Consider the following 19,922-nt stretch of genomic DNA (forward strand, 5'->3'; position numbering starts at 1 on the left):
CCAGCTCAACGTCCACGTCTAGTCAAGTCCAGTCCGAGTGTTCTTACTCGGCCTGTTTTTCCCAGGATGCTTTGGGAGCTGACTTGTTTGGACTTGGAGTAGCCGCTCGCAGCCGCTATAATTATTTGTCTTGACTGTTTGCTGTGCTGTGTTAATTTAGGACTCGGACCGGAGCCGTTTTATTCAGAAGTTTACGAGATGGGTTTGGAGAGCAGGGCCGAGTCGAAGGTGGAGCGGAGCAGGCAGAGATCACCAGAGGAAAATGAACCTGGTGCACAAGGAAACACAGAGTAAACAAGTGTTCTAGCAGCAAGACAAAATTGCTGACTGAAGACTGTTGCAATTGCAGAGCTTTCTTAAATTTGTCTGGAAGGGGACCCACTGTATCAGTATCTTTAAATTAGGTGGAAAGAGCGACAGTGGACAAATACACAACGCAGTCGTCTGCAGTTTTTTTCCTCGAAAAAGGAGCATTTTTGGCCAGAATTCCCAGAAAATGTAGGGATTTGAATTCAAGCCTCGTCCCGTGCAGACATCCTGTGAAATTCTTCATTCAAACTTAAGGTGTTTGTAGCAACGTGGGGCGGACCAGGGAATTCAGACTTACACGAGATCACATTGATGAAATTCTGCAACGAACACGCAGCTGAACATGTGAAAATAAATCATGAAAGGCTGTTTTGCTGATGTCCAGGTTGTAATAAAGTCAAAGCGTGTGTAAAAAGTATGTGCATCGCTGTTTTCCAGATCGAAGCCTGCAGTAAGGAGGCCGAGAAGATTGATTCTCTCATCAACTATGCCAGCCCGACACTGGTCTCTCATGTCCCGCTCTCTGCCTTCCTCATCTCTGAGATCAAGACCTCCTCCATCCACTCATCAGGGGGCCGCCCGCCTTCGCCTCCACCCCCCGGCTTGTGTGTCCTCCTGGCCCTCCTCATCGCCGCAGCCCCCGTCTTCCACCAGCTCTAAGTGTGCCTCACCCCCACCCAGCCTCTCTCCCACTAACTCTCGAGTGTTCCAAAGCGTCCCCCCTCTTCCCGGGATGACGGGGGTGTCATGAGGTGAGTGTGTTTGGGGCAGCCGCGGAGCAAGAAGAACCGGCGGCGGCGTCTTTCGACAATCATTCCTATTGACTCACCTGCGTGTCTTACAATCAAGCCGGTGGAAGAGCTATTAATACGGAAAGCTTTTGTATGGACAGTGTTATTCAGCCGACGAGTTAACTGAAGTATGCTTAGTGTGTGAGTGTGTGTGTGTGTGACCTTTAAGATGCATTTGACTTGATACCAGCAGTGTTCATCCATTAGTCCCAGTAGCAAGGTCTCCTCTGAAAGCTGTTAAAACGCTCCTGTTCTGAGGCGTTGCGTGTGTGTGTGTGCGTGCGTGCGTATGTGTGTGTGTCCAATTGGATTTAAGAGGCAGACGAGGACGAAACATCCCCGTCTGGTAGCACATCTGGCCGACAGATCCCCCTGGTCACACAGACTTTCACACGCACTCGTACACAAAGACTGGTGTCACTCAGTCCAGACTCGGTTCTCGGTTCAGCGTAAACCAAGTATCACACAGTCTGATCAGCACTGAAGTGACGCTTTTCACGCCTCGAGTAAACGAGACTGCGCAGTCTGCACCACAGTGGGTGATGTATATATATGTGAGGTGTATATGGACCTAGTGTTTGAACCTGTAACCTCAGCAGTGTTAGTGCCGTGCTCACGGACTGAGCCAGCTCAGATGAAACAAATCCAGCCTCCAAAGTCGGTCGTAACCGCTGACCAAAAAAAGTGTCCAGATCGTAATCAAAATGTTTGAATATGAAGGGAGAACAGCTCCGGTTGTGTTTCATGCAGCAGTGTAGTGACGCAGATCAGAGCTGAAACGATGATCAAGGATCCTAAACAATCTTGGATATCGGTAAGATGTCAGTTTTACCTGACGACATGAAGCTTTCCTCTGAAACAAACCTGGTAAAACTTCATCTGAAGTGGTGTTCATAAAGTATCATTAATATATTAGAAGTACTTCCCGAGTGCATGGAAAAAGAGCAGTTTAAAGGCCTTATCAATGTTATTCCACACTGTAGCCTGACAACTCCAAGCGTTTTCCAAAGCACATCATCAATCATCACTGCGTAGATGGATTTCCTTATTTTCAGCTCATTTCAGAACCACATGAGCACCACAATTTTTTTCATTTTTCATTCATCTGACAAAAACTGTGGTTTGAGACCAGTGGTTCCCAACGTGGAGTCAGGGCTCCCAAAAGGGTCACAAGATACAGTAAATGTGAGCGTATGATAAGGTGAGAGATTGATAATTTTCTTAGTACTAACAACCCAAGTGGTCAATGTTCAGTGACTTTCATAACAACCCCACAAATCCAGGAAATCAATCCAGTCGACAAAAACTCTGAAAAGGAAAATGTGAATTTTGTTGTTTTTGCATGAAAAAAAGATTGTTGTTCAGCCTGTCAGAGCGTGTCAGAGCGTGTCAGAGCGTCCATGAATGCAACAAGAGATTTAGTCCCTGCTTGCACCTGCATTACATATGATAATTCACCTTTAAGACACAAATGAAAGTGTTGATTGGGATGCATCAACCATCTCAGCTTTTGCAACTCTACAAGTTGTTTTATAGTGTGCTGAAATGTACTGAAACCAATATCTGTCTGGAAGGGAGGAAAGCACTTTAAATCTAACAGTATGCTTTGGAAAGTGGTCCTCAGGAACGATAACTATCCATGATTTGTAGTGAAGGGCTACCCTGTAAAGTGTTGCCCTTCCATAAAGGGCTCGCAAAAGACAGATTTAAAAAAAAAGGAATGGTCAGCATTGATGCAGCAGACCGAGATACCCTGACAGTCCCGAGTACTGGATCCAATAATGCAACCTGTTTGACTTTGAGTATCTTATGAGCACCTCTTCCAATAAAGTGCTACCAGGAAGTGACAGAGCAGCAGAGAGGGCTGGATCACCACTCCCTCTGCGTGAGGCCAGTAGCTCTGAAAAGCATTAAAAGGGATGCTTCCTGTCTGTACATATGAACTAGAAGCCATTTAATAACAAACAGACAATCAGCGAGTCACTACCCACAATCCACTTTGGGAAGTGAAGATTTCCACAGTATGCTTTGCATATAGAGCCTTATATGAAGTAATAATGAAAATGCAATAACTTTATATTTGTTAAGAAATGTCTCTATATTTGATATGTATCTGATAATGGATTGAGGTAATGATCACCTTCGTGCCATGTTTCTTATACAAATAGGTGTTGTTCTTTATTGCATGATGACAATTATGAAGTGTTTTTACTCCAGAATGTATTATAGTGTGTGTTGTCCTGTCTATGTGTGTTTTTCTATCTGCCTGTACAGCACAATGTGTCCCAGTCTCTAACAGTATTACTGTGCTAGGCAGCTCTTTAGCAGGGAAACCTACTCCTCCAACTGTTATTATTTTTGTTATTATTATTATTATTGTGATTATTTCCTCTGGAACCGACATGAGTCTGGTAACTTTTCAAGATTTTATATGTCTTCAGCGAATTAATTTGTTTTCATGTCACGTTTGAAATAAGTTCACACATTGAAACTAAAAGACTTTTTTTTCTGCTCCTGAGGAATTATTTCTGTTTTTCTGAATTATTTCTCAGCTAAAAGAATAGTTGAACATTTTTGGAAAAAAGCTGAATCAGCGTTTTCTGAGAGTGAGATGAGATCCGGATGAGTGAGCGTCTGAAGTGATGTGTGGACGGCAGGAGTGAACAACCAGCCGGGCTCTGTCCAGAGTTCAAACACACACAGAAACACCTCACGGGGGACTAATGAACGCCTTCCATCATGTTTGTTTCATTCACCCGAGAAATGAAAAAAAACTAAATAAATTCATAGTTTTAGGGAGAGATGCAGTACCCGTTGGAGTTATTTCTTGACAAAAAATAGTTCAATATTCAGTCAATCCTCACCATAAACCCGCATAATAATGCAGTTAGAGTCAGGGGCACTGCCAGGTACATGCTAACATTAGCGGTTTAATAAAGACACCAAACCACCAAACTTCATAAATCCTGGCTGTTGCGTGAGCTGTAATTGGACGGTGGCTATTTGGGGAGAAAGTCACAGCCCATTTATTAAAATGGAATTTGTTGTCTGGATGATAAATGATCTGATCTTGCCTTTGCATTTACACTTCGTATTTTTATCCTCCTTGTTATCCTCAGTGAGATCGGCTCTCTATCCTCCAGACCAAACCTGTGCGTGAGGTGGTGGCAAATCAGCCCTCCCTTGTTTCCCCCTACTTCCAGTCTTCATGCTAAGCTAATAATACATCCCTCCTCCCGCTCCACGTGTAACACACAGACACTAGACTGACATCCATCTTCTCCTCTCGCCCTCAGAAAGGAAGCTGGTCAGCCAGATTCCAAGATGTGAAACTACTCATACATTCTGGTGATTTTTGTTGTTGTTGTTGACGTTTTGAAGCTAACTCGGCAGCCCTCCGGAAGCCGAGAGGAAGTAGCTGCTCACTTCTCTTGTCTTTCCATTTGATGTAAAAGCAGTGTTATTGGAGTGTAATTGAACCAATCAGCTTTTGGCTGCAGGAGTCGGTCCATCCAGGACTGCTGTCGCTCATACTGTGTTTTTTGATATCATTTGTTGGTTTGGTTTGATTGCTATGTCCAAGTTTCTAAGGGTCATTGAGTGTTGTTCTTTTCTTTGCATCATCACTGTGTTTGACTCTGTAAAAGTGCCATTAATAAAAAAAAAAAAGAAATGAAAGAAAGTTATTAGGATGCATATATTATTAAATATAAAAAAGCAATACAACAACCAATAATGTGTTTTTGAAGTGTGTTTCAGACGGCTCGGCTCAGCCTTCGCACCTGGAATCCAAACACAGCAAACACAGAGCCTCACTGCTGAAAACCCAAAGATGAGGTTTGACTTTTTAATGAGACGCGTTGTTGAAGCGTCTGACCGAACAACAAGCAGTAATCTGTAATTACATCCCATGCATTGGCCTGAAGGCTGGAGAGGAACACAAACCTGCTCTGATGGATCGTTTGTTACAGAAGTTACCAAAACCTCTCTGCTTACAGCCGAAACTTTTCAAAATGAAAGGTGTGTGAAGCCCAAGTGTGCTCGAGGGCTGAGGCATTAATCTTTAATCCACCGAGATACAAATGCAGGTGTAAAGCAGGTCTCTGCTGCACATTGTTCTAAGCTGTCAGAGTGATGTGTCAGAGCGAGATAACAAGGGTGATGCAGGGGTTGCGAACGCAAACGAAATGTGGAAAAATTACATCATTTTGTCTAAATGAACCAAGTTTTGCATGTTTGTATTTCTAGTTTTATCTGCGCTGTGTTTTCCATCAGCCTTTCTTCAGCTCGTCGTATCTCCCTTTAGGAGGACGGCTTTTGAAGATGTACCAGTCGGATGCGAGCACAACCAGAGGTCATCGATTACAGGCTCTTAGCTTAGCTTAGCTGAATTCATTGGTTGGAGCTAGAGCTTAGCTTAGCATAAAGACTGGAAGTAGTGGGAAACAGCTAGCCTGGCTCACGAGTTCACAAATACAATGTGTAATTCACAGGTTAATATCTGGTTAACACTGTTATTTCAACAGTGTACAAAGAGGAAACAGGAGAAAGCAGATCGGTGGCTGAACAGGGAGTTGCATGCAGAGACTATCTCAGGCTCATTCGACTTTTTGTGTGGAGGAATCGTTCCGGCACAACTTTGGACAGACCGCTGCAGTCAGCTGTGTCAGCTCATTGCCATGTACTGTGCATGCCACCTGCATTATTCTAGAAGCCACACAGAGTTTATAAGTCATGTATTTATTAGCTGGTTTTTGAGGCCAGCATCCACAATATGTGAGTAGCTTTCCTTTGCTTGATTTTTTAAATGCTCCCATTTGACAATGACAGGAAGGAGGTTTTAATTGGTGTTTTGATGATGCAGTTTCAGCTTTGTCAGAGGTTTGACAGGTTTTCATAGATTCTGCAGAACTCTCATAAATTCCTCTTGTTTGGCTGTCAGGATGAGTCGTATCTTTTTGTTTTCTTTTATGAAAACAAAATTTAGGAGGTGAGTATACTGCGGCAGACAGGGGGGAACTATGTTAGAGTGCTCTGGTGACACTAGAAGCCACGACTGAAAATCTTTAAAGTGCAGCACTTTGTGACATTGAATGTGCTGAAGAATGAAGTGAGCATTAAATTGTCCACACATTTTCAACGTTTTGTCATCCAAACGTTAACCTTTGATGATGTGAGAATCTACCGGAGGATCTCTTAATGTCTGACAAGTGCAGCAACACAAGGTAAAGAAATAAAAACGAATAGTTTTAGTAAATAGCACTCCGCCGATGGCAGGGTCATTACATTTGCGTGACCTGGGTCACAAAGCATCAAAGAAATTGTAAAAAAGAATTTGACTTGATGATGGTGTGAGAGGAAGGGTTATGGGATGGCCCGTGTGCTTCACCCTCTGACAGCTGTTGCTGTGGTATTTGCCGCTGCACATATGCACAGCTGTGAACATTTTCTTTCCTGCCGCTGTACACTAAACTGTTGCCTCTCTCAAGTCCTCGTGTACAGTGTTTAACACCAGCAAAGACACTTCCTGCCTCTGCTTGAGGAACAAAAATGACTTTCTGTTGGTGGAGTGGATAGTGATTTTTTTTATTAGATCCTTTTTAGTGGCTATTAAAAAAGGAAGGTTGAGGTGTGAGCACAAATTCTTAAATGTTCAAACAGGATAAAATCTTCATTAATAGTGAAGTAAAGTTGCAGAGAAGCAATCGATACTCACACTGGTGTCGTTCTGCTGCACCACAGCATACAATACAGCACAAAGCGAAGCAAAGGAGTCACTGCGTCTTAGCTCCGCCCCCCAATTTTTTGAATTGACAGAAGTTTGGCCACTCTGAAGCCGTCCGCCGGTGCCTCGCCTGTCAAACCAGCTGCATCCTGGCGGCAGATCTTCACCCCGACTGTGAGGCTTGGCTCACTGCTGAGCATGCTGGGTTACTAATGGTTTCCCGCAGGCAGGCTTGTACAAGTATATAGTGTATAAAGAATGAAGGGAGAGTTTGACATGTATCTAAAAACTAAAACTGTCAACCTGTTGGTGGTGCTAAAAGAGAAATGGGGGGAACACCAAAGTCATGAGGGTTCATCCTCTGGGGACGGTGAATGTCTGTGCAAAACTTCATCTCAATCCCTCCAGTAGTTGGTGAGACATTTCAGACTAACTGACCAATACCAACATTTCCATGCCTACAGAGCCGTGCTGCCGGCATTCATGCAGCTTTCACTTAACCTGCAGCTAAACCAATGTGCCAACAATAAATACCAGACTTCAACTCTGAGATTACAGATGATCTTCCAACAGGAATAATGTTATGTATGTAATGTTAGGTATGTGACAAACATCAGCAGGAAAACAGGTCCTCAGCTTTGAGAAAATATCAGTAAATTCTCAAATATTATTTTTGATTAATTTACCACATAGTTCATTTTCGCTTAAAAAAAAATCTTAACTTAGTTCGGTGACAGCTGCAGAGCAAAAAGGATAAATTGTGGTTTGACTGGTGTTGCTGCTGGTTGATAGGAAATGCATGTATGGAAGATCCTTAAACCACATACATAAGTAGGATTCCAACCCAGTGTGGATAAAACAGGCACTACTAGAAATGTCATGACTGAGTTTTAGTTTTGAGTGCAGACAGTATTCGTCTTGTTGCTGAAGTCCATATTTCTGCAAGCACATAAGTACAGAAACACAGAAAACCATCCAAATGGAGCATTATACACATGATGCACCAGACAGTCAGTGGCCTGTAGACATCAAAATGAATTGAGTTTGGTCAGCGAAGGACCAAAGGATGTCCTGAACAGGAATTCAAGAATATTTTCATCTTGTTTCACGCACCATTCAGAAAACTACGTGGTCGGTGTCACACAGCATCACTTCACGATGCTTCTCTTCTCTCCTTCTCTCAGACTTCCCAAGTCTGTATCACCACTGCAATATAAAAAAAAAAAAAAAAAAAAAGCAACCTGGTTTCCTGATTTTCTCCTGGTTTGTCACCTCTCTGCTGTGCCCAGTGTTTGCTGGACTGCCTTCCAGCCAACTACAAAGCTTTCTCTGCTCTCTCGGCTCCACTGACACTCTGCTCTCCAGAACTCATCTCCATGTCTTCAGATGTTGACTGCATGATGTATTGCATCTTGTTTTATTGCATCTTTTTTGTTTTAATGTCTGAATTGGGGCTTTCTGATATGTTTTTTTTTTTGCCATGCTACCAGCATGGCAATGTCAGTTTGTCAGTCTTGTTCTGTCAGTCACAACTATGCTTCACACTGAAATATTCAGTATGGTGCACATATTCATTGTCTCCAGAGGATGAACTGTAAAGCTTTGATAATCCACTCACTCTTCTGCTTGCACCATCATCAAGTGACTAAATACCTTTAAAACTAACGACAAGGTTACAGCGTGCATTCGATAATTAGTCCTAAAAACCTTGACAGAAAGAATACGGTATGTTTGAAAACTTGGAGTCATCCACTCTAAAATGACCTCAAAAACCTCTGTTTTTCCTACACAGTCTGCAGATAAAGCTAAATGCCAAGATAAAAAAAAATGAAAAGACTGCAGGAAATGTTTCCCTTTGCTGCAAATAAGCCATTACAAGAGGTTACATTTATCTAATTGCTCCCATTGCTTTTACTCCGACTGGATTCAGGATCACGACAGCGGTTAGAAACTCTCTGAACCAAATGATGCTGCATAACTCCTCTAAAGCCTGTACCGAGTATTCACCCATTCACCGAGGGAAAATGCTCTTATGTTGTTGACTGACCCTCAGCGGGTTCATTTCAAATACATGCACAGCTAAAAGTCATGTAATTCAATCAGAATCGAGACAGTTCGCATTTTCACTGTTCATTCAGTTCTGTAAAGACCAGCCTTGTCCACTTGACTTGCCATCTGAGCGGACTATAACACTGAGATTTCTGGGTATTTAAGTCATCAAAGGATAGCACAGGTTTATTACTATGTTTTTGTGGTTTTTGCCATCATTTCTGGAGGCTGCTCACCAAGCTAGCTGCTGAGATTCTGAAGCCAGAATCTACTAGATTTTGTCAATATTATTTTTAAATCAGACCAAACTACAAAAATAAGAGCGAAGCTGTATTAAACAAGAATGGTCTTTTAAATTGTGAACACTGTGGCATTTTGGCTTCCAACATTGTGTTTTAAATTATCCAGTAGAGTGTGATCACACCTGGAGATTGTTTTCTTTGGTCTTAACCAGAAAAATCTTACAGTGACACAAATGAAGTTTGTTTATTGGACAACATTTTAAGACACTGGCAACCATGTTCCAAATCACTGTCGCAGGAAATGCTATACCAGCCGATATATATTGAAAGGCCCATGGGGCTCGGAGGAGTCAGGACTCAAAGGCAGGACACCAAACAATTCCAACACAAGACGAGCTCAATCGCTGGTTTATTTACAAAAATGAAAAAGGTATTTACAGGCAAAGAAAAGGCGCAGAGGTTGTGTCAAAAGAATAACAAAAAACGCCAAGGATTCAAAATACAAAAGCAATGGCACTATGAACAGGACTGGTAACAAGACGAGAGACTGGGAGCACAAGACGTACAAGACAATCTGGCACAGGACAAAGGGAGACGCGGACTATATATACATGAGGTAACAATGAACAGGTGGAGACAATCAGGGCGGGGCAGACAATCAGACAGGTGGGAAACACACCAGGAAGTCAAGGGCCTGAAATGAGAGGAGAGTTAGGGTTTCACAATAAAACAGGAAGTGCACAACAAGACTTGACACTGTGAACAGACACATCAGACACGGCGGGACATGACATATAGTATATATGTTTGGCTTAACTGAGACAGGACTTGAATTGTCCATACAGAGCATGGTCCATGTTTGCAGAGATAATCCACACACCTACAGTATTTGGTGAGGATGAAGTCCAGCTCTCTCACAATCACTGTCACATCCTTGTTCTAGTCAAGTTAAGTTGTTTATTGTCATTCATCCATCCGGACAGTACACAGCTGCATGAAATGCTGGTCCTCGTGGGCCCAAGGTGCCACCACACAAAAAAGAATAAGAATACTTATACATATATATTCAGCATATGATGTTGGGAGGAAAAGGGGCAGACTAGTGGACTAGGGGTGGGGTGTGGAGGTGAGGTGCTTGAGGCAGTTGATTGTGTTAAATGCTGAACTGAAGCCAATGAAAAGCATTCAAACAGAAGGGCCCTTAGTGTCCAGGTGGGATAGGGCAGGGTGTCTGAGATGGCACCATCAGTGGAGCGGTTGGGACTGTATGCAAAGGAGGCTGCAGTGAGGTGGGGAGGGCGAAGCACTTCATCATGATAGGAAGTCGTGCTACAGCGTGGTAGTCGCTGCGCTACAGCTGACTTCTTTCATGGTTGCCATTTAGAGCTTCAAACTTGCGTAGAAGTCATTAAGCGTGTCAGGGAGGTGAGCGTGACTGTCGTTGGCCTGTGGTGTGGTCTTGTAGTCTGTAAAGGTCTGGATGCCCTGCCACATGTGCCTACTGTCCCTGGTATCACAGAAATGATTTTGAATATTCTGCACATTCTGTTTTGCTTTACTGACGGCGATGAAAAGTTAGTGCGTGTGGTGAAGGACACAAAACAGCCACATCCTCAGTGCACTTCTTCATGCATCCAGTCACAGAGTCTGTGTACTCCTCTAAGCATGTGTGCTATCTCCCTGAATATGTTCCAGTCTGCGTTCTCGAAGCAGCCTTGCGAGACTGGAGTAAAACAGACGCTACGACAAACATTGATATGAAAAATAGCACCGTTAGCGGGAGTCGGAGGGGCTACTGCATCTGTGTGTGCCGCCATCCTGTTGGCCCTAGTTTAAGGCCCAAATTCAAATCTAATTGGATGTTTGTACAGTCTGTTCTGAGCCTGTTGTGGAAAGAAAATAGTTCGACTGAGCAGTCAAAAAACTGAGTCGAGAGCTGGCCTGCAAGGGAAAGAGCATTTTCTATGAAAGCTCTCTAAAGTAATGCATTTGACTAATAATAATGTAATATGTACATGACAGCGATAGCCTATATGCAGAGGATCACACCAGTTTTAATCCATGGCCAGCTGCCGATTGCTTGTGAGTGAAAATCCAGTATGCACACACTCACACATCGCAGCTGCCAGCATCAATCTGGTAATTTTATCACATTATGATTATGATCAGGTGAAGGCGATATATTGTTGTTTTCTGTTCTCAATAAATGAAATCCAGTTTTGATTTTTCATTCATGCGCAAGGTGTTCCATTTTCAAGTCCAATGTGTGGTTCAGTCCAATCACAAAAAAATTTCCACCCATCAGCTCTCTGCTGTTCATGCAGGTCTGAGTCATGATCGTAGCTGAGGGATGGAACCTAGACCAACTGAAACCTCTTTGGCCAGACTGGTACCTTTTCATGCAACATCTTGCCATCATTTGTAAACAACCTTGAGATACTTAAAGTGAGCTACACTTAGAGGTGATGTCCTGAAAAATCACAACCTGTGACAGGGCACCACCCTGGTGGAGCCCAGCGCCCACACAGAACACGCTTGTCCTTATGCGAGAATACAGACAGGCCCTGGAACAGTATTTACAGACACCCTGAGGGTCATGGTCCTAAGACTTTTCCAAGGCTGCAAAGCACATTAGACTGGTTGAGAAAACTCCCAAGCCTTTTCCATACACATATGCTGGTTTAGGTTGGCTCAGATTGTTTTGGCCTGACTCCAGGGAGGTGACTCTAATTTGGGTGCGGCTCAGCATGACTCGGTGCGACTGGTATTAGAAACATAAATAAGCTGCAGGGAAAAGTGCCATCCCATGACCCCTCCAGTATTTATACAAGAGTACAGAGCAAGGTCACTGGTTAACTGGTCCACAATGGAATCCACTGCTGTTTCCGTTGATGTTTAAGCCTCTGACAGTGCTACTAATTCATAATTTGAAAAGCAATAAGCCTGCAATAAGTAGTAGCAGATGTAGCAGCAGTAACAGTAGTAGCAGACATAAGTAAAGCTTTATAGAGACAGATAGATAGATAGATAGATAGATAGATAGATAGATAGATAGATAGATAGATAGATAGATAGATACTTTATTCATCTCCAAAGAGAAATTTGCATATATATATTTCACTGTTACAGAGTTACAAAGTGCTTCACACACACACACAAAAGCTCAAAATTAATAAACAAAACAAAAACAATGATGAGATGATGGAGTGTTATACCTTCCAGCACACAGATCAGTTTTAGATCTAGTGTGGAGGTAATTTATTTTGTTGCTGAATGTTGCTGTTCCTGATACAGAAATGAATTAGATGACCTTTAAAAAAACAACAAAAATAAGCAGCTGTTCAGTCAATGTAGACCTCACTTAGGAAATAAACAGAATGGAGAAAGGTGATGCTGGGTTACAGATTTTCTACCGTCCTTGCCCTGTCTGAGTCTGCCGGCAATCTACCACCTATTCACAGCCAGCCTGATTATTTCACGAGAGAAGATTGTGTTTCACAGCTTTAGAAGACACAGTCCATTCAGGATTATACTGTGCTGTTACAGACTGGACTTTCTTCCCACGCAAAGGGTCTCTGGTCATTTCATTTTGACCCGTTAGATTAGATCAGCTTTTAACAGTGGCACACTGAGGGGAGCAATTTGGAGAGTACAGCAAGGAAAGGGTAGGAAGCTTATCAGTTTTATTTTCGCAAATAATGATCCATTAGAACATACTTGGGTCAACTCTGAACCCAATCTGTAGGAACGTCTCATTATTTCCCACCAGGGAAAGCAGTTTTAGTTTTGTCATTGGAGCTCACATGCAGGTGGCTCACTTCAAGCAATCTGATTGGCCAGATGAAGCACAACTGAGGAGGGTAGGGCAGGTTGGAAATGTTTATGTTCAGCATGAGGCAAAGATGTGAAGTGCAAGTAAGCAAAGTGTGAATGATTTTGTAGATCCTGCCTTCCTCATTAAGGCCACAGGGGGGCACATACGGCAACCACTTGTAAGCAAGTGAACGATCACTAACCTTGGATATTTGATTTTACGGTGCCAGACCCAGTGCAACACATGAAGGACACTGTGAGCGCATGGTCACGCATGGTGTTACAGGACAGAATTAAAACCTCTGAATGAATAATAACAGATTTAGAAAGTGGTTGGAGATAAAAGTCTAGTAAGTAGCTGGAGGACAGAGTTGCTCATGAAAAGCTCAGTGGTAGCCTTGGCCCTGGCCTTGGCTTTAATTCTGCTATAATCAACACATTCTCACTTTCTTTCTCAAATTTGGATGCAAAAGGGGCACTCAGTACCTTAAAAAGTGAAACCCAGGAAAGGAAGACCCCGAGACACCTCTGCTGCAGAGGTTCAATACATTTACCATCCTCAGAAATTGCCAATTAACAGCACCTCAGATTAGAGCACACATAAATGCTTTAGAGTTCAGGCAGCAGACACAGCTCAACATCAACTGCTGGAGGAGACTGTGTGAATCAGGCCCCCATGGTTGAATTGCTGATTTGAGATTTTGGTTCGAACCGCCGTGTCTGGTCAACGGATGGTATCTGCATTGGAGATTCCCACAGTGAACCATGGTGGAGGAGGAGGTGTGATGGTGTCGGGGCGCTTTGCTGGCAACACTGTCGCAGTGGCATGTCATCCCATCTGGTTCGTGCTTCGTGGGATTGTCTTTTTTTTTTTTCTCGACAGGACGATGACCCCAAACACACAGGCTGAGTAAGGGCTGTTTGACCAGGAAGAAGAGTGATGGAGTGCTGCATCAGATCACCCGGCCTCCACAATCACCTGACCTAAACCCAAGTGAGAAGGTTTGGGATGAGTTGGACCGCAGAGTGAAGGATATTTTGGAAGGCTTTTGGAAAACCATTTCAGGTGAGTGCCTGGTTGAGAGAATACCAACAGTGTGCAAAGCTGCCATTAAGCAAACGGTGGCTACTTGGAAGACTAAAATCAGAAACATATTTTGCTTTGTTTACAGCATTTTTTTTAGTTTTTAAGTCTTCAGTATTGATCCACAATACAGGAAATAGTAAAACTAACGAAAAAATACTGAATTCGAGGTGTATCCAAAACTTTTGATTGCTAATGGACGACAGGTTTCAGGTTTTACATTTCACATCTCAGTGTGTAGGTGTTGGTTTACATGCCGTTTTCTATAATAGTCACGTCCATCTTGACAACAACACTCCCAAAACAACATATTCATCTTTCCACACAGCTTATGCTTACAGGGCAGCATAAAGAAATGTGTCTGTTCATAAGACCAACATCAGATTCCCTCTTTGTATATTGCTTATACCTGGTTGGTGTGTTAAGCATTAAGTATTAAGCAACGAAGTATCTGTACACATGACAGCTGTGTTTGATCAGCTGGTTCACAGGTGTTTCCACCTTTTGTAGGGAAAAGGTGAATACAATGAGTAAAACAAACAATGGTTGAATTCACATTATTGCACATAGCACATATTGAGATTGTGTGTTATAGTATCAATTTGTCATTCTGGGTGTGTGCAGTCTACTGCCTGGACAGAGCTGGCCTTCTTACCCAGTCTGTTGGGTCTCCTCCTGTCAGCAGTTGAGATGCCATTGCTCCAGGAGACCACTTCATAGAAGATGGCTGGTGCCACCACAGAGTTATAAAAGGTATGGAGCCGGTCTGGTCTCTTACTCAGGTGAACACCCAGGTACTTACAAGATGCCATCATGCCAATGTCTGTTGGTTGATCCTCCTCCTCAGCTCTCACTGCACATCTTCAGCTCCCCTTTATTTTTCCTTGAGGAGAGCCTTTATGACAGGAGTAATCCAGGGTTGTCTCAGTGAATATTGAATAATATGAATATTGAACTCCTAATATTGCAAAAGCTCACCATTGTAGAGAATCGAGTAAAAGATCACAATTAAAGTACTTGAAGGAATTTGCCTGGAAAGTGAGCATTAGATATTTTATTGCACCGTGTAAATAGGGGAAATATCACCCTTTAGCAGGACTAGTTGCTGGAGAGGATGTGGGGAACAAGTAAACTATACACATGAGTCTGAGAAAGGTATTTTTAAAAAGTATAAGTATATGATGTGAAGTATATGTTGACTTAAAAGAGCTTCTGACATTGACACAAAATATTTTGGGTGTTAATTCAAATCTAACCAGCAGGAATGCATCGTGTGATGGCTATCAAGCAGTTGACGACGACATGGAAACAGCCAAATCCACCAAAACTGAATTCATGAAGTAAACAATTGTCTGGAAGATGGTCAAGCAAACATTGCAATAACAAAGTATATAAAAAAATAGGATGTGATGAATCATGACTGATCAGAAGTTATTTAAAATACTAGCATTTCCTTGTATACATGTGTGGTGACAATCTGGTTATTACTTTATTATAGCATCTCAGTTTATGCTCATGTCCCAGATGTTAAATTAGCTCAGCCATTTTTGTCTTTTAACTATCTTATCTTTGAACTCAGCAGTTGATAAACGGCACCTTTCAATAAATACAGATATAGACTACAGAATAGGCTAAGTCCCTGGTTCTCAGCAGAAATTTCATCCTCACTTTAAGAGATTAAATAAAGCCTGGGCTCTTGCCAGAAGCACTGGGGACAGTGGCCACTGGCTTGCTTTTGGGCAACTTAGAAACATATGCAGAAATGCAATAAGAGAGGCGAAATCTAATTATTACTTGTTCATATTCAGATCCAGCAACATTTCAGAAGGCAGTGAAGTCTCTAAACCATAAGTCTTACCTCTCATTTCCTGCTCTCTCCACATCTGATGTGCTCCATATCAGATCATCAAGAGATTTGTGTAGCTTTTAATAAAACATTTTACATCTGCATCGGAAACGTGTTTGATGAAACTTGTACCGGACCCCCGCTGTCTGCTACTGATGCTAACACACAGGTAACGCCAATGGCGAGGATAAACTTGATCCTTGATGTTTTTTTAAACGTAGAAAGGCCAAACAGGTGTTGGCCTATTTCTAAATTATCATGCCTGGCAAAAAAAAACTAGAATGTCTCAAAACTGATCAACTTAAAACATGTGTCTCAGCACATTTTATTCTAAGCATGCACTAATCAGCTTTGAGAGAAAAGCACAGCAGCGTCACTGCTGCCACGCTTGTTTTAAATGATATTACTTTGACATCGGATAAAAACACTGTGCAGCTCATGTTATTGATCTCTTAAAGGCAATCAATACAGTTGATCACGCTTTCCTTTTAAAGTGGCATCACAATATCGGATTTGATGAACTCGCTCATAAACGGTTTCAGAGTCACCTCGTGGACAGAAATCGTGGACTGTAAATACTCAGAAGATAATGCAAATATTGAAACTGAACTTTGTGAGTATTTAACATGTCAGATGGGCTCTACTTGTTTTTGTAAGACAGCAGGCCCTTTTTCTGAGCTTCATGATGATGGTCCTGCATTAAGGCTAGATAATGTTTTAAACACAGAGCACTGTGAGCTGTGCCAGAGGCCTCAAGGTTCTAGTTTATTTTGTGTACCAACAGAGGACAATAAAAGTTGATGAGTCACTGCACATTTAGTGGCCCCTCCCTCCCCCTATTAACAGCCTCATTACTCATATGTCATTTTCGCTGTATCACATTTTGCTGCTGCCACGAATCAGCCTCCCTGTGGGGTCATTGCAGCTCCATCTTATGACCACTCTGCTCTCCATCATCTGCGATTCTTGTCTTTCCCTCCTCTTCCCACCTGTGCGCCCCGCTCATGCAGGTGACTGGGCGAGGCGGCGCTCTGCCCTTCTGTGAGTGTTAATGGGAGCACAATCCCCATCTGTGCCATCGGGAGCCGCTTGTGCCTCCTGGACGCCATCTGTTGCCAGCACATCCCTCACCATAGCAGAGACTGGCAGGACGGAAGGGCGGAAGGAGAGACAAGAGCGAGGAGGGAAAGAAGGAAGTGTGGTTTGGGAAATGAAGAGAGGGAAGGTGACATTGAGAAAAGGATTGAAAATAAGGATAAAACCGCTGAGAACTGGAGACATTTCTCAGTCCGGATGACAATGATCTCTCTCTTTAAGTAAAAACACGTCAATGCCGAAAGTTACATCTTCTCAGGACCAGAGTGCAGCATTTAGTAGCATCGAGTGAGGCTGCAGGTCGCGACCAAGTGAACACCTGTGCCTCATCCTCCTCTTTAAAGCATGTAGCAGAACCTATGGTGGCCGCTAAAAATGTTGACACACGGCAGTTTAACATAGTTCAACAAGCAAGAACACAACAAGACTCACTTTCAGGTGATTATACACTAATGAAAACATGAACATTTTATTCCTCTTCTGCCAGTAGATGCTCCGAAATCCTACACACTGGACTTTTATGTCTCATTAAATGTCCATTCACCTATCCACTACATATATTTCACACTATACACTGTTCTGCTATGTTTTCATATTGCCTCACCCGACAAATGTGTTTTTAGTGGTTCAACTCCACAGGCACATGATTAAAGCACAGGTCTGATTAAAGCACAGGTCTTACTCAGTGTCCAGGGGCTGAAATCTCAATCTAAAAAGTGAGAAACAGCAACTCTACTCTCTATTTCCAGCAGCAGAGATATTATTGTTGTTTGTAAATGTGGGCAAAGCATTAGAGTACATTTTAATTTGATTTAATGCATTGTTACATGCTGTTAGCACATGTGGTTGTTTTGTGGATCGCGATGCAACAGTAGTCAAGTTTCCAGCCACACTAAAAATGATTCATCTTTTCACCATCAAGACAACCCACAGATGATGACATTTGCGATTAGCTGGGGGGCCAGCAGTTTAATAGTTTAAGATCTCCCTCAGACATGTTTTAAGAAAACTTCACTTTAAATTATACTTTTTGTCTGATGTTGTTTTCATCTTAAAGTTCAAATAGATACTTCAAAATGATCAAAAGCTCACAACATCTCCTCCCTCTCCTTCACTGAAAAATCTCTATTGTTAATATAAATATGGAATATTGTTTATTTCAAGTTGAACTGTCAGACACAAGATGTCTCCTCTTACTCTGAATTCTCGGTGTTTGTGACCTGGAGGTCTTAAATTTCCATATCACACTCGTGTAAATTGCAGACCAGGCCCCGACTAGCTCTCGTCCAGTTGTGATGTCACAAAGTCCTGCTGTATGTGCTGGTGGTAAACTGAGAATTAAGGTGAGCACAAAGGCTGTGGACACAAAGCACGCTCATACATCGCTCTGCACAGTGAAGCTCAAACATGACAATGAAGGAACAAGAAGAAAAAGCTGCTTTGGACCAGAGGGGACCTTTAAATTTTTAAAAAGACTGGCAACAAGGACTCCTGGATTGAATGGATCTTATGTATAAACCAGACCGAGGGCATTCCCACAGACCCAAGCAGCCACATCGTGAAACAAAGTCATGATATACCAGCGCACTAACAGACATAAGCAAACGAGCAACTACCAGAGCTGTAGAAGGAGGCACTGTGTTGTCGTTCATCTCTTAAATTCAGCAAGGTGTTTGACACGTTCATTTCAGGCCTCAGCACAGCTTTGCTCTCTCAGTCTATGTAAAATTACAGCTGAAAGAATTAACTTAGCTGGGTTTTAAATGGGGTTTCTGCATGCGCACTGTTCAAGTGTACTCTGCCTTCTTTTGTGTGTCCAGTTTATGCGGATTAGTGTGTGGCATTGCAGAGAGCTGATTGGGAGATTTGTTTCGGCCCTGGCCAGCGGATTGGCTGTCTCTGGAGGTTACCTAGTATAAAAAGATCCAAGATGGCGGCCGGCGCTGGGCAGCAGCACACAAAGTAACACTTTGTTCGGCTATTATAAAAATCATATTTACGTGTTTACTCGGTGGAGGTAGACTGCCAGTTTTTGTTTAACCGTTCGTTCTGTCCTGTTTTGCTTATTTAGGGAGGTAAGACTTATGTCTTTTGGTTTCTTTGTTTTTATTCGGTAAGTTATATCCTCCCCAGTTAGAATTGTTGTGGTTGTTGTTTTGGCCTTGGTGCACTCTGAAGCCCTTATTATCGCGAACATTCTGTTCATTAATTTCCTTTTTGTAGATAAATATAGTGATCGAGTGCAAAACTTTCTCTCTGGCTCTGTGGCTACTTGTGACTTAATGAAGATTGGGGCTCTTTTTCCTGTTACGTCTAGGCCGGGCGTAACAGCACTTATGAAATACACTTCAGAAGGGGAAGTCATTTTCCACAATCAAGCAGTAGACACATGCCATATTAAGAGAAATTCTGCTCCGTCTCACAACAGCCTGTTCTCTCACTGCACCGCCAGTTCAAAAAATTGGAAAGGAACCAACACATCTTCATCTTCGGTAGCGTCAAATCAATCATACATTTAAAATATGAATAACTGGGTTCAGCAACATGGTAGTCCTTGAAGAGCAATATTATGACTGACCTGCATGCATTAGGTTTTAGAGACCCCAGATCACACAGTGCATGCAAGTGAGATCACTAATTTCTTGCCCTAACCTAATTTCTAATCTGTCCTTGGTTCTCATGCTAAGTGAAATGGCCCAACAATGGCAACTGTATTCATGTGATCATGAGTGGCAAAGCCACCAGAACAGTTAAAATTATCTTCATTTGTCAAAACCAAACATATATATTTTGTCTTAAGCACTGAGTTCCCGTCGTCCACTTCCTACTGATTGTGCTGATGTTGGGCAAGTTACTTGGAAAATGTAGTGAGCTCAGCTGCCATTTAAATCAATCAAATCAAGCTTCACTACACAGAAGCTACCGCCAGAGAAAAGGTCAGCTTCTGATTTTTATTCAAGGTCAGATG

At 42.5% G+C, this 19,922-nt stretch overlaps 1 protein-coding gene across 1 annotated transcript in view; it reads left to right on the plus strand.

Annotated features, from left to right (window-relative positions):
* Nucleotides 1-4,830, plus strand: part of reck (reversion-inducing-cysteine-rich protein with kazal motifs) — a 69,189-nt gene extending 64,359 nt beyond the window's left edge. The window contains exon 21 of the mRNA XM_041961530.1: nt 748-4,830. Within this exon, the coding sequence (XP_041817464.1) occupies nt 748-969 (222 nt within the window). The 3' untranslated portion in view covers nt 970-4,830. The remainder of the gene's footprint in view (nt 1-747) is intronic.
* The last annotated feature ends 15,092 nt before the right edge of the window (nt 4,831-19,922 follow it).

Source organism: Chelmon rostratus, chromosome 20 (genome assembly GCF_017976325.1).
Source record: "Chelmon rostratus isolate fCheRos1 chromosome 20, fCheRos1.pri, whole genome shotgun sequence".
NCBI lineage: Eukaryota > Metazoa > Chordata > Actinopteri > Chaetodontiformes > Chaetodontidae > Chelmon > Chelmon rostratus.